Raw genomic sequence first — 16,808 nt, forward strand, 5'->3', positions numbered from 1 at the left:
GGAACCAAACACATCTTAACCAAGGTTCTTTTCATTGTAATAACTCTCTATTGAAAGTTTGAGTCATAATTAAAGTCTTCTTGTCATTGATTTAATTCAATATAAATATTAATTTGTAATTTATGGCGCCAATTCATTCAAGCTTTCTCCATTTTTGGCACTCATGCCAATGAATTTTGTATAAACAAAAGTTTAATTAAATATATACTTAATTTTTACAAATATATTCAATGTCTCTGTATGATATTTCCATTCCCTTAAAGACATCTCTAATACTATACTTATGATTAACATGGCATCATTGCATTAAATACTATTATATTAAATTTGTCATCCAATGGTATCTCCCATCATGCCTATGATATTCTTGAATTTGATTGGCCGTTGAGCATTGTTATCCATAATTACCATTGGATGGTAAAATTATTAACATGATAATAGTAACTTATATGCAAAATGGACCGTGATCGTAATTAGTCTGCAAGCACAGACCCTGATTTAAATTTTGATCAACAAGTGGGTCTCCACGCAAAGACTAACACATACAAAACTCACACAAGGTATTATTAAGCTGCACATTCATGAGACACTTAAAGGGAAAGTTCACCCTGAAGAAAACTTTGTTGTAAAAATAGCAGAAAAAATAGTAAAAATTATTGGTGAAGGTTTGAGGAAAATCCGTTAAAGAATAAGAAAGTTATTGGAGTTCAAAGTTTTGGATTTGTGACGTCATAAACGAGCAGCTGCTTCATGTGTTATGTAATATAAAATGCATGAATTTCAAATTTTTTTATGGTTCCTGATGACTTAATTATGTTTTCTATTCATGATCGGGTGTGAAATGATTTGTCTATTGATATACAAAAGGTACAGTGAAAACCATTTTTAATTTTCTGAGAAAATGACATTTCATTGATTTTTTAACATTCGCTATGTAGGAATGCTGCTCGCATATGACGTCACAAATCAAATAATTGAAATTCTAATAACTTTTTAATTATTTGATGATTTTTTTCTCAAACCTTCGTCAATATATTTTTTTTTCTGCTATTTTTACAATAAACTTTTTGTCAGGGTGAACTTCCCCTTTAACTCGAGTGAAGGATTTGCACAGCAGACTAGACCGTAATAGCAATTTTATTTGGTTTCCTTGTTTTATGTCAAATATTTGGTACCAGGGCCCCGTTGCATAAAAGATGATATTCTATAATAATTATACCATCTAATGGTATATTTCATGAAACCCTTGATTTTTACTAACTGTTGAGCAATGTTACCATGGTTGTCAAATTGAATGTCAAAATGATAAAATGATTGATTGATTGATTGAATTTATTCTTCTTCATTTCGAACAAATCAGAATATGATAACAGAAATGAAAAAGGTGAACTCACTAGAAAGCATCGCTTGTTTATGTGAGTCCCCTGAAATAAATAAATGATTAAAATTTATCAAATACAAACAGAAATTAACAATGTTCAATAGAATAATTGAAAAATACTAATATGTGGGGTCAAGATTCGTATGTTTGTGCACTATATGAAATTAATACAATCATTACAACATAATCATACCATGGCATACAAGAAAATATACAAACCAACGATTGAGATAGTGTTTATAAAATAAATTAGACAAGACAAGACGGAATATTAATAACAGAAAAAACAAAGACATTGTACAGAGGAAGACAAGACAATGAGGACAAAACAGGACAGAGAAAAAACACAAATTACCAAAATAGTATTTTTGTGCATCGGGCCCAGGGCAACGGGCCCAGTTCCTGAATGTTTTTCTTGCAAAAAAGAAATGCTAACTGAATTCACTACGCATCCGGCGGGCGCTTCCTTTGACGAGTGGATACCATGCGAGACCATGGGGTCTCGAAAAGTACCCTAAACAAGTATATTCCATATTCTGAAAATGTACCCCTTAATAAGTATTGGTGTGTGAAACCCTACCCTTAACAAGTATTGGAAACAAAACGACACTCTTGGCAAGTATTCCCTGAATTGAACCCCTAAACAAGTACAGAGATATTTTTGTCACGGACGTCGGTTTTCCATTTATTACCTACATCGTTTTATTCATTTATTTATTAAACAATATTTCAATAGGGTGCCCTATCAGCAAAAGCTGGTATCAAAAGGGGCCCTAAAAGTTGGGTTTAGTAAGGCCACACCTCCCATATCTCGCGTAAATCGTACTCTAAACACGTAATGTTGACTGTGGTGGCAAAGAGTACATCCTTTATGAAATATTTTAGTCTTATTTGTTTATACCCTCACAAATTTGACCCTAAACATGTAGCTTTCCTAGCGAAATAGATATCCCTTTTTCATTATTTTAGTGCTTTTGACACCCTTATTACGTTACGTACGGAACGTGCCATATCTTGAAGAAAAAAAGACGTCCCTTTTACGTGTATTTTTTGTCGCGCATGGTATCCACTCACTCGTCAATGTAAGTGCCCCCCTTCCCGGGCTACGTATCCGACTGGATGAGCTTAGCCAAGAATATAACAGGGTAAATAAATACTGGGCGAATGCCTGGCATGGCAGTAAAGAAAGTAAATCAACTAAGGGGTCATAGAGCAAGTAAATAGGGATATGTACTACCACAGACCTATGTCGGCAAAGGGGGAAAAGTGACAAACTTCTGTGGTTGAATTTTAAATTGGGCAGCGTTCCCGGGAGGGAAGGAGGTGGTTGAAATAATCCCTGTAACAAAAGTGCCAGGTTTCCCTAGGTTAAAGGGGTCCAGGCAGAAAGTGATATGATTTGAAGAGAAACTAAAATCAGACCGCCCCCCCCCCCTAAAAAAAGTAAAATTATTTTCATTAAATTAGGAAAGGAATAAAAATTTGAATGAGATGGGGAAAAGTAATTAAAATCTGATTTAAGGTGCAAAATAATCATTGCTGCAACTTATTATGCAACAAGAAAGACAAATGGTACACACGTGTATGAAAATATGAAATAATTACGATTTCATATAATAACAAAAGAGAATGAAAAAAGGGGGAGAGGGGGGGCATGACATTAACAACCAACCTATTGCATAGTGGCGGCGTGCATACCGTTTCCACAAAATGTTGCTATCTTTAAAATTCAATAACTTCGTCATTTGTTATCAGTTTTTTGTGAAAAAAAAGGAAAAACGGGGAAGGAAGAAGAGAGGTTATATCCGGGGCATTTAACACTTATAATTACCCGGTATCCAAGTAAAAGGGGGCCTCCAATGGTCTTACCCCCCCCCCCCGAATCAAGATTTGATGGCGCCGGTCATGGTTCCATTTATGCACACATTCATTTTTATTTTTACATTGGTGAAAAGAGGTCGACAGTGCTCGGCCAGTGGAGACGAGAGATGGCGCTCTTTCGCTGAAACAGATGGAGCACTTTGACAGTGCTAGAAAATAGCTGTGCAAACGAGAGTAAAGATTTCATTTAGAAATAACATATCCTATATCTTCTACAGATACTGAAGTATACAAAAAGTATGGAATGAGGTTGTAAAGGGAATAGAAATCTTATGTTTCTGTTACATGTATAGACATATGTTACATATTTTCAGATAAATGGGCATACGATAGCTAAAAATATCCAAGCATGTATTGCACAATAAGGTAACAAGATCTCGGATCTCATCATCATGTAAACTTTAAGATTATGAGATCTTGGATCTTATACTGTTGACATGCTTTTTTAGAGATGAAAAGATGACAAAAACCTGTTTTATGATGTCTACATGATCAGAATCAGATTTCATAATCTGATCATATTTTACTGTTCGCGATCTGATTTTGGAGGTTAAAATTAATTGAAAGAAGACCAATATAACCATTTTGAAAGATTGCAAGCCTTTATTTTGGAGTACAGGCCGAATTAGTTTCAAATCGTAGCCAATCATACGACTGTTATGACGTCATTACGACTAGATATTAAATTTGCTCTTATTCTAAGAAGGATGATAGCATGGTCACAGATTTGAACATAGGTATTCGTAAGAAGATGATTTCGAACATTACACAGTAAGATATTCCATGTCTCAACATCAACATCAAATTCTACTAGGTTTTATTCCAAAAGCGGGTCAAAGACCAATCTTAAGGTGTGCGGTCGCCTTTAGGCCTTAGTCGTGTGATCAGCTCTTCTAAAAGATGTCAACGTGATTAGATCTTTGATCCTGCATCATCAGGCCATCTCTTGTCTGATTTATTTCAAACTGTTCGTCATTCAAAATTGTTAATCGACTTTAACTTATACTTTGAAATGACAATCAAAATAATAACAAAGGTCAATCCTGTTTTCATTTTCAAGCAAACACTTCTTTCTAGTATTTAATCTTTTTATCTGTCATGACATTAACACACATATACATTGATATAATATAACCATCTTGAATATATTGATATACATGTATGACCCTCGAAGGTCAACATTTTTTTATCACACAACAAAAAATCTTTAAGGTGCCATATTTGGACTATTTCAATATACTTTCTTAAAGGAACACGGTCAATACTCTATTTATGATTATATTTTGTCAAAGCACATGATGTTGTATTTACAAGATGAAGGCTTTAATCGATTTTCAAAGAACGTACAGTAATGGCAAACATCTTAAGATTTATATAGAAAAAATTGCCCCCTTTCAACAGTAAGTGTATATGATGTTATGCAAAACAACATCATTCTATTTTCTACTACCTTTTGATATTCTAAGAGAACAAAGCACAGTGCTATCCGCACTCAAGGCTTCATGTACAGTTCTATGTACTGGAAGTATATCTATGGACTCTGATATAAGGGAAAGGAAACTAGTCACTTTGTCAAAAGCGTAAATACTTTTCAGTGAAGAAGCGGATGAGAAGACGTATTCAATATTTCACCATCAATATTAAAAACAAATCAATTGCAAACACATACACAGAAATTAACAAAAATATATAGAAAAATTGACTAAAATCAGTACATATAAGTGTTTCAATTAAAAATGAACTGTAATTGACTTTGAGAACCAGAGACAGATTATTCGCAATCAAGTGAACATCAGAATATGCAAAATTATATAAAGAAAAATGCAAAGTTCAAGTTCATTTTTTAAAGGATGTGTTTTATGACGCTTTCCTTGCTGTGTTTCTTTATAACATTCAAACCAGTGAGCATTTTTTAAATATTAATTTTTCAGGTCAAGACAACAAAACCTGTATTACACGATGTGTATCATTCGATACCAGACATTCTTCTTTTCTTAAGGCCACGTCACATCTTACGACTGAAAGATATTCTATGTCTCAATATTAGCATCAAATTCTATAACATTTTATTCTGAATTCAGGTAGCAGACCAATTGTATGGTGTGCGGATGCCTTAACATACAAAAACAGAGTAAAAGACTTTTAAAAAAAAGGGTTACTCACAATTATTCTCCAGAAGTGAAAAAGAAATGTAATAAAAAAGAAGTACTTCAGGTGGAAGATTTCATATGTGATAAGAACAAAGATGCTTCAAAATACTTGATATGCTTGTCAAATTATATTCCATAAATGAATCTTCCATTTCTTGGCCATTCATCACGATTTCTTGACTCAAAATAATTTTTGCCCCACTAACTTCACTTCATAATTTCTTTCTCTATTTTGTTTGACACAATCTAGCAGCTCATAAAGGAGTTTAGAAATCCAAACTCAATATTTCTCCCTTCTCTAGTAATAATGTAAAAACGCATGAAACCATTCAAAAGATTCTTCATTCCATTACTTACCCTACTTTTTCATCTAATAAATTGCTGTTTTTTTTAAGGTTTCTTCATGATTGAAACAGACTTCCAAAATTTTCTTGAAGGAATATATTTGCATTAAAAGCATGGCTCTACTGCAACAACTGAATAAAAAAAAACTGTCTAGCTATAATCCATTAAGCACAAACCAACCATAGTCACTAAATGGCATTGCATGTATATCCTGGTTCTACAAAGCTGAAAATATTCAAGATAATTCAGATTAAGACATGTTTCGTTCAATAAAAAGTGAAAAATTGCTGATCCAGATGAAAGAAACAAATATCAAGCTTGCGCGGGATAGAATCATCACCAGATAAATGATCCAATGCAATGCAATCGCCTTCTTGTAATCATAAATTCATTTAATCATTAATGACTGGAGATGCACATTATTCATTGATGCTACAAAGATGAAAATAAAATCACTTGGACTGACTCCCCATACACTGACAATTTGAATGCCCTAATTCAATATAAAAACACAATCAGAGAAACAATGACCAAAGTGTGACCGGATTTGAAAGACAGATGTCATATATCATTCACATAAATCATGATCATCGGCATGATACTTTGTAAAGAATATATTCTTAGTAGATTATAGGTTATTTTTTCTGGGTAAAATCATGAAAAACAATATTTCCTACGTCCCCATTCGCTGTAATACATTCTTAGAAATGCAAGGTTGAAAGCGAAGAGATTATGTCGCCTGGATGAGACCTTAAGTATTTATTCTGGTTTTGAGTGCAAATATAACTCAATTTGGACGACATTTTATGCCCACTCACTGATTTCAATCATATCATTCTTCAAAATTCAAAAAGCATTTTAGCCGAGGCATCATGTAGCTCAGATCCTTAGCACATTAATATTCACATAAGCAATATTTTCAATAAAATAAATTTACTCCATTTTGGAGTACAAATAGAATTCAATTGGCGGACTAAACATTTCATGTCCATTCAATGAAATTAATACTTTCATTTATTTGAAATAATAATCTGAAAAAATAATCTCAATATTCAATAAAAATCTATCTGAATAATTCATTATAATTCTAAGAATAAGCAAAGCACATGTAGGAAGTACAAGCTCTCTAGGAAACAAAAAAATGTAAAAAAAACGCAAAGAGTATAATTTCATCAATGTTTCATCTGTGAAAACTACAATAACATTCTCTGACAATAATTGACTAAAAAGCATGGTTACTATAGTAACCTATCAATAACAACAACTGTGATGAAAAGGGCCCCCAACATAAGAGAAATTTACCAACATAGATTTTACCCCAGAACATCAAAATAGAAAAAGTGGAAAGCAATGCAAATTCTCTCAATCTCATTCATACGTTCATCACACCTGTATATCATGAACAGCACCATTAACAGAGAATCTTACTTAACTAAACTTGTTGAAAACTTTGATTTCACACAAAAAAAATAGTACAACAAACACTGAATTTGTTCTTAAGACAACACTTCCGTTCCCTATGGCACTTTATATCCTCTCCAAAATGCACTGTGACACACATAAAAATACAATCTGAAAAAGAAAATATAGACAATGTACTATCTGTTTTAGAAGACAACGATTCAAATATAGTCTGATTGTATGTACATTACAGTTACACAAATAACTTAAGTGATACAAAAGAGAAATCGACAATGAAGATGGGGAGACAGGGGAGAGAAATAGAAAATATTTGACATAAATTATACAATCTGAATCTATTAACCAACTGACAACTGGAAATTAAACAGCCCTGTACGAACTCTGAAGGGGTTGATATAATCTCAAAGCGAATAGGTTAATGAATGCACAAAGTGGTGGAGGAAAGTTACACAAGTAAAACATATATCTATATTATATACATTGTAACTTGGAAAGCACCTCAAGAGAAGTTAGTCTGTTTAAAGATTTGTTTTAGAATTGAGTTCACCATCAAACCTGGCAAGTGTGAACACATTGTGTGGTAGCTCATTTCAAAAGACGATATCTTTGTGATAAGTGGGGGCGTCGTGGTCGAGTGGTTAAGATTCTCGTCTTCAGTCTGAGGGACATGGGCATGATACCAAGCCATGGCGTGTTTCCCTTCAGCAAGAAATTTACCCACATTACGCTGCACTCAACCCAGGTGAATAGTGTAGACATTTCTTATCATTTTTAACCCCCCCCCCCACCGCTCCCAATGGCTTTACAAATCTAATCTACCCCCCACTTAAGTTAATTACACATATGATGCTGTTAGCATGGAGATCCGGCAGATTTATTGCACACAACAGGGTATCTGAAAGTGACATCCTTCTATATTAATAGACCAATGTAGCTTCCATCATTAGACATGTAGGAGCTCATTTAAGGGACTTAGTGATAGAAAATGTACTAGTGTGTGGATAGTGAAGTAGATGAATAAAAATTTCCCTAAAACTCATCGATATGATTATTTCCATGGATAAATCTAGTGGAAATGGGTGGTTTTCTTCAAAATTCTCTGCAAACACACAATCTTCTCAGAGTTGTTCGACTTTGTTCAGTTTTCACCGTCTTTGCCTCATTGCATGTTTCTTGGGTTTAAGTCGCATAACCCTTACTTCATCATCATCATCATCATCACAGCCTTAACCTCTGATCTAGCACAACTCAATTTTCCTGTCGGCAAATTTCAAAGATTTGGTAATAGTGAGTAATCTCTTTTTGTTCACAGTTATAATAACAATCATGGCATTTATGGCATTGTTGCATTCAGAGCCCTATTAGTATTTTTTATTCTACTTTTTTCCTTTTAAAAAAATCATGTACTTGCATAATTAAATGTCATGAGAGGATACTGATACTACTAAACCATCATCATCTTCATTTCTTTTTTGTTTGGAATAAACCTTCTTTCCAAATCATCTCCAAACTGTACTCTGAGATTGAGAGCGATCAAACCATCTTGATTTAAATCTAGGTTTAAAAATACCATAGAACCCTGTAGAAAGTGAAAGAATACAGCAAGTAGGTCACCCAGACTTGTCTCCTCATCATCAAGGGATGTTGGTGACCAATGAGAAAGTTCCTGAGGATATGATGTTGCAGGGGGTCAAAGACTACCTAACAGCAGACGAATACTGCATCAGGATTATATCTTGCAGAGGGATGTCATCTTTACTTTGGTTGTTGCTCAGCAGAGGTTAAGTCTGACCCCAAATCTGTTCATTTAGTATTGTTGGTAACCAATAGTATAGGATCCTGAGGATACGCTGTTGCAAGAAGTCAAAGACCTTACAACAGATGAATAATGCGTCAGGATTAAAATCCTGCGAATGATGCCATTTTCAAATTGGTAGTTGCTCAAAGGTTCAGGCTGACCCAAATCTACTGTTCACCAGTGGTCCCACAGTATGGAATTCAAGGCAAAGACCCCAAAAAAGACAAATGATGCATAAAGATTGAATTCCTGAAGAGTGGTGTCATCTTTATTCTGATAGTTGTTCAGAGGTTCGTGCTGACAAAACATCTCCTGTACATTAAGTGGTCCATGAGTATGGATTCTTGTGGATGTAACAGTGCCAAAGTCATAAACCTGGTGACATATGCATACTGCATCATGATCAAATCATGCAAAGGGATATTCATCCTTACTTTGGTGGTTAGCCACTGGTTCAGGCTGGCAAATCATCTCGTATTCAGAAAGTGGCATTACTGAACATCAGTATGGAATTTCGAGGACACAAGTCTGCTTTAAGTCATCAAGCTTGAAGAGGAATACTGCATCAGGATCAAAATCTTGCAAGTTAATATCATCTATACTTTAATAGGTAGTTGTTCACAGATATAAGCTGACCCAAAATATCCTGTTCACCATGGCCCATATTCTGAAGTTAGATTTAACCTAGACCATGGTCTACCTCTGTGCTAAAATTATTGAAAGCCAAAAGTGTCAAAATTTTTATTAAGTTGTATGTTTCTTATGTTTACTGTGCTCCTTCCTGATTCTTCAATGGTAAAGACAATCATCTACTTATACTTCATAGACAATTATGAATGAATTGAGAGCCAAATGAGCTGAAATATGATATCTCTACTGTTGGTGATTTATGTAACAATTGGTTATCCATATTTCAACCACAACTTTAAACCTGAGTTTAAGTTAAACCCCACTTAAGAATTCGGGCCCATGTGTTGTTGGTGTACGATTGCATCGGTTCCATCGGGATATAATGTTATGAAAAGTCAATGACCCAACAACTGATGAAAACTGTGTCAAAATCAATAGAGAGATGTCATCTTTAATAGGTAGTTAATTGGAGGTTCAGGCTGATCAACCCATCCTGTTAATCAAATAATGTTCATGAACATCAGTAGGAGTTCTTGAGAAGATGACATTGCAAGAAGTCATAAACCTAATGAGAGATGAATGAAACACCATGATCAAAACTCAGTGGAATGATGTCATCTTTTAATAGGTGATTTTTCAGAGGTTCAGGCTGACCCAACATGATCCATCAATATGGGTTCTTGAGGACATGACATTGCAGAAGTCATAAACCTGACGATGGAGAAATATCGTGTCGGGATCAAAATCCAGGAGAGGGATGTCATCTTTACTTTGGTAGATCTATAAAGAATTAGGGTGATCCAACCTTTCCTGTTCACCAAGGGGTGTTTACACCTATCTGGATCCTTAAGGATAAGATATTGCAAGAAGCCATAGACTTGAGGACAGAAGACACCCAGAGGTGGTTTGACACCTTTAATTAATTTGTATAGTTCTCCAAAGGTTCAGGGACATAGCTGCTATTTGGATGGATATATTCTGACCCAATATCTCCCGATCATCGGGTGATCCATCATCAGTATGGATTCTTAAGGACACACCATTGCTGGAAGTCATAAACCTGGCGACAGAAATATACTGTATCAGGATCGAAACTCTGGGGTGGGGATGGCACCTTTCCTTGTGTAGTTCTCCAAAGGTTCAGGGACGTAGCTTCTACAAGGATGGACATCTTCTGACCCAACATCTATTCATCAATTGGTCCATCAGTATGGATTCTTGAGGACGGGCCGTTGCCTAAAGCCATACACTTGATGACAAAGGTACACCACATCAGGATCAAAACCCTGAGGTGGGGTGGCATTTTTCCTTGGGTAGATTCATTCTGATTCAACATCTTCTGTTCACCAAGTGGTGAATATGAACAGAAGTATGGGTTCTTGAGGTCACAATGTTGCAAGAAGTCATAAACTTAACAAGAGATGAATAAAACACCAGGATCAAAACCCAGCAGAGGGATGTCATCATCAATAGGTTGTTGTGAGGAGGTACAGGCCAACCCATCATCCTCTGTTCATCAAAGTGGTCCATCAGTATGGATTCTTGAGAACACGCCGTTGCCTGAAGTCATACACTTGACGACAAAGGAATACTGCATCAGGATCAAAACCTTGAGGTGGTATGGAATCTTTCCTTGGGTAGTTCTCCAGAGGTTCAGGGACATAGCTTCTACTAGGACGGATTCCTTCCATAGCCATCTTTAGCTTGGAATAGAACCTGCATGAAATAATGAAAGAATAAAAGGTCTCACAACATAAATTATCATACAACTCTGTAAAAAAAGAGTATGTGGAAAATCATATTGGATAAATATAGAAACAGACGTAAAGTCTAAATTCGAGTTGTTACTAAATTAATAATAAAATACATATGTTCCTGAAGAGTCTTACAGCATGTAGAAAAGAAATATAGGACTGCACACAAATCATTTCAACTCAATACTGGATCTTTTACTAAATATTAGACATTTCAAACCAATATTCTTTAAAAAAAATGAATAGAATGCAAAAGCTCACAAAGTACCCTTAAATCCCCAAACTGAATTTTTCATTTTAGTCCCTACTAAAATTTAATTACACAAACCTGTTGTATTCAGCTAGGGTGACAACATAGCATTTGTCCTCTATACATGCAACGCTGTTGATATCCCAGTGCCTGCAAGCAAATATCTCGTTCTGCAAAGAAAAAAAGAGAAACAGAATATTTACTCTTAGTGCGTTAGATAGACATGACGCAACATGATAGTTTCATCAGCATGCCATCACATTCAATAATCAAATCAAATACATGGAGGAGAGATTCAATCTATAATACTGCTGTACACTGTCAAGAAAGAGTGACAATACAACATTTCTTGTAAAAGACAAAGATGCAAATGTACCTGCCATTCAAGTAAATGTTATACATGATGCTTCGCCTGATATATATGACTTGATATGGTGTGGTCATATTAAAGTAATATTCTATTAATGAGAACACAACAAACAACCATTAATAACTCATCCTTGTTTCCTTTGGCAAATGCAGTATAGAACAGTGTATAGTTTTAATCATTAAACACCTAGAACTCTTTCCTTAATCATTTACTGGAACAAACTAAAATCTACTTTTGAGGGAGTCTCCCATTAAAAAGACTGCAGCTCATAATGATTTCACGGGAAGAACCAAGTAGGTAAGGCATATGAAGAGCTCTTTGAGTTCACGCAGACCTAAATCATTCTCAATCACTCTTGAGGGCTCATACACCTCATTAGCCACTCGGCATCGCAGCACTCGCATCATTAGCATCATTAGCATTGATGCACTACCTCAAGGAAGAAGAGCATACTATGTATTTACATTATACAGAGCACATCTTTATATACATGCAATCACTCCGTTCCCAGACCCAATAACAGTGAATCTGTCAACATGGCTACTGTATGTGCAACCCAGTTCCATGACATTTGCTCTGGCGACATTTGCTCCACTGAACCTGTCAACATGGCTACTGTATGTGCAATCCAGTTCCATGACATTTGCTCTGGCGACATTTGCTCCACTGAACCTGTCAACATGGCTACTGTATGTGCAACCCAGTTCCATGACATTTGCTCTGGCGACATTTGCTCCACTGAACCTGTCAACATGGCTACTGTATGTGCAACCCAGTTCCATGACATTTGCTCTAGTGACATTTGCTCTGGCGACATTTGCTCCGCTCTGAATTCCACACACTAATCCAAATGACCAACTCAACCCTGGGTTTAACACTATACCCTACCCTAAACTAACATTAAACCATATTGCAAACCTGAACCCAACTCTTACATGAATTGCCACAGGAGCAAATATGTCACTGTGCAATCCATGCAAAATACCATGACACAACTGCCCAACAGCCATTCAAATTAGAAAACTCAACTTCAATTACAATTGATTGTATAGTTATAATTAATGGAAAGGTTCTTTATGCAGATGGACTTCTATTAAATCCTAAATTCTCCCATTCCCATTGTTGAGAGACTGCATGTACCTGCTTTCACTAGGTAACAGAGTAAAATGATTATGTAAGGTTCTAGATTAGAAAATATGAATAAATATTTACTGAAGTATTTCTCATGCCCTTTTCTAGATCCTCTTATAATGTACATTATTTCTGCTGGATTCAGGATACCATCTCATAAAATAGATCGATCATAAACCTTCTTCTAAACACAATTCTATTTTTTACGGAAAATAGATTTGAGAGAACACAGACACTAATCTACAAATCGTACTTTCTAGGCACCAACATGCTACGAAAGAAAGATGAATTTGTCCATCACGCAGAAGTGACAAGCTCGGAGAAGCCTATGGCTAAAGTACATCATTCATAATTCAAGAGTGAAGTGATTTAGATCTCTGCTATGAACAGATGGATAGAGAAGATATTGAGGTATAAGGGTAATTAATGTCATTGCAAGTGTGCTCAAACCAGGCTTATTTTTGAAGTAAATATTGTTTTTCCTCTTAATCCTCCTCCATTTTTTTTCTTTTTGTATGCTTTCTGTAATTCTCATCATAATGAAAAGGGACTCCTGGGTGAAAGTTGTGTGATTTGACCATACATGTATATAGTAAAATCAGACAAACAAAACACAATGAATCACGAATGGAAAAAGAAGAACAAAATTGTGACATTTCAAAGTTTTGCATCATTTTGGTAAATCAGTTCTGTGCATGTCCTTATGAAATGCAAGGAACAAGCTGATAATTTCAGTGTGAGAATTTGTCAGCATATATTCCATTATTTTACAAAGATAGGTTTATATGAATGAACCATACCTAGACAATTTACGATGACACAGTGACAACTGATCTTAATATTAGAGACTCATGATATTGTTTGCTGTGTCTGCATTAGTTTATCATTAATTTATGACCATTTAAGATGATAAACACTAATTCATCAACCCTTCATGTTCGATTATTATACATCATTCAATATTTTTCATGTTAAATAGAGAGTCCTTTCCATCCGTGTCAATTCAAGTCATTTGTGCCCTTAAGCAATTCATAATTCATGTTCATCTCAATATCCGCCCACACCATCAATAAAGATCATTTCCTATCAACTACCCCCTCTTCCTCATGTGTAAACTTTCTCTCATGATCTCTTTCCCTTGCATACCCCCCCCCTCCCCTCCGTTTCTTGTTGCCCTTGGTTAAAAAAAAAACCCCACACAATTCATGGGCTGCTGTCAAGTACACTAAGGGGGTGTTACAAGAAAATATTTGCGATTGATTTTCAATTTATGAATGATTGATCAATTTTAACTATAGCAAATCAGATTACACTCCTTGTTTCATGGAGCAGCTAAGCAATCAATCGAAAATTTACAATTAATTGCACGGCATATGCTTGATTTTGGGAATGAAAATAGACTTGCAATTGATCGCAAGTTTCTTGCAACGCCCCATATGACACTGTTCTCATTACGCTTTCTAAAACTAGTTTACTGGAAACCGGGATCAGGAAACCAGTTTGGAAGATCGCTTTGCTAGCGTTCCCATTTGATCACAAGAAAGTGGTTTTCAAAATCACTTCACATAAAGTAATCTTGTTGATATGGGAATGCTCTCAGTGGGGTGACACATTTCGCGCAAAATTTGAAACTGCAGTGTGGCCATTCTACCCACATTGTGTGGAGAAGCAGGCTCAAAATGTGGGAAGATCGCTTCCTGAAGAACGGTTGTGTCCTCACTTCTGCTAAAACCAGTTTAATGAGACAAAGTGATCTTGAAAAATACATCGTGAGGTGGTTTAATTAACCGGTTTGGAAGATCGCTTCCAAGACCGCTTTGACCGTTCTCATTACATGTTAAACTAGTTTCCACTTAACTAGTTTCTAGTTAAGTAGTTTTAAGACAGTAGTGATAACGGTGTCTATGTTTAGCCAGCCACATTTCTTATATCGAGAATTGCATTTTGTTAACATCAAAAAATATAAAAATTCTAATTCTTTACATTAAGAATCACTTGAGATATTATGAAATATGATTAAGAAATAGCCTGCACACGTCGTCAGCACACACTGGCTAACACATTAAGAAGCAACAGCCACTGATAAAGGGGGTCCAGAGTCACTACCAGTAAGATATGAATGGTGCTTCAAATAGTGGCGAATTCTTGACCATGTTAATATTTGCACAGTTGATAAGGCAAGTATAAACTGATTGAGAAAGTATGGTGGGAATTTTTAATTGGAGGTTGAACTGCAATCACTATTTTCTCTGAGTGGCAAAGCCATGAGGAAAAAATAGTTACTGGTATTGCCAGTCCAACCGAGGATTAATACATTTTATATTATATTTGTTTTATGTCTCCCTTTGACTTGTAGACCTAGGCTTGTCGAGCTAATGCTAACCAGTTCCTGGGTAGGCTGCGCGCGGCTTCTATGAGAGGTCCGCTGCGCCGCTGCACTCAAATTGTAAATGCGCAGGCTAACTTATATCTGACCTTGGCTGCGTTTATGCGACCTCGACCCAGAATCATGATTTGAATCACAATTTGAATCATGATTCAAAACAGCAGCATGAATCACGATCCGACAGAATCAGCGTTTATACGACCATCTTTCTAACGCTGTTTCTCCCTGAATTCGGGCCGATCCAGTGCGCAGTTTGACCCAGGAAGTATAGGTCAACATTTTCGCACGTGTTTCTAACTTCACGTCGGCTGCTAGATTTTTGCTGCCGCCGGAGCTAACGAGCAAACGTTTGTGCAAGTGCAACGCTTACTCGGCTTCCGAAAAATAAATCTTTTACTTCCAGAATTCCGTGTATTGTACCTCATATTGTTTTTGATCGGGAACCAGAAGGGGTCATTATCCTCCCTCCCACCTCCCGATCGATTTTTCTTGTCTATGATGGTCCTGTACTGGGCACGAATTCTGTTAATTTTGTCTCGACAGGCGGTGCCACATCTCCGTTGAAATCCCTCCCTCGCAAGCGCCGCTGAAAGGGATCGTCTTATTTCTGTGAATCCCGGTAAGGGATGCTTGTGCTTCAGGCTGAGCCCAAAGCACAAGCAGAGCCCTGAGTTAATTCATCGTCGATCGGTCCAATTTGTGCCTTTGGAACTTGAAGAAATGATTGATGAAAACAATGAAATATACAAATGACGCTACAGTACAACCCCGGGGGTACAATACACAGAATGATAATTCCTAAATGCTGGCAATACTGCTACACGAAAATTAACCTGCACGAAACACAGCGCGCGCCTTTGAGTCGAACCCGGAAGAAGCACGACACAATGACGTCATAGAATCATGATTCAAATCACGATATCGTTTATACGACCTTTTTCGTTCGTGATTCTACAGAAACGTCTTTCCAAACGCCCCTTTTTTCGTGTTTCATGTTTGTGATTCTAATCATGATTATATTCAATTTCGACTAAACGCAATCGTGATTCTGCAGAATCGTGATTTGAATGATTCTAATCATGATTCTAGGGTAAAAAAGTGTCGAATAAACGCACCCCTTGACTCACCTTGTTGGGTATAATTTTAATAATCCTGTATGAAAGGCCGTCATGGAATTAAATTTTCTGCATGATGATCTAGACCTAATTCCAATGTTTTTTTTCAGATTGTCGGTAAGTAATTTAACAAGAGCTTGTATTTTATTTTATTTATTTATTTTTGCTGCCGGATATCAGGACAGGGAGCAGTTC

General features: G+C 36.0%; 1 protein-coding gene across 1 annotated transcript in view; it reads right to left on the reverse strand.

The window, feature by feature from the left end:
• Nucleotides 1-7,419: 7,419 nt before the first annotated feature.
• LOC121418361 (flocculation protein FLO11-like) overlaps nucleotides 7,420-16,808 on the reverse strand; it is a 65,089-nt gene continuing 55,700 nt past the window's right edge. The window contains exons 6-7 of the mRNA XM_041612183.1: nucleotides 11,690-11,781; nucleotides 7,420-11,323 (exon numbers count right to left, since the gene is read on the reverse strand). Of these exons, the coding sequence (XP_041468117.1) occupies nucleotides 11,137-11,323; nucleotides 11,690-11,781 (279 nt within the window). The 3' untranslated portion in view covers nucleotides 7,420-11,136. The remainder of the gene's footprint in view (nucleotides 11,324-11,689; nucleotides 11,782-16,808) is intronic.

This window comes from Lytechinus variegatus, chromosome 7 (assembly GCF_018143015.1).
Source record: "Lytechinus variegatus isolate NC3 chromosome 7, Lvar_3.0, whole genome shotgun sequence".
In the NCBI taxonomy this organism is placed as follows: Eukaryota; Metazoa; Echinodermata; class Echinoidea; order Temnopleuroida; family Toxopneustidae; genus Lytechinus; species Lytechinus variegatus.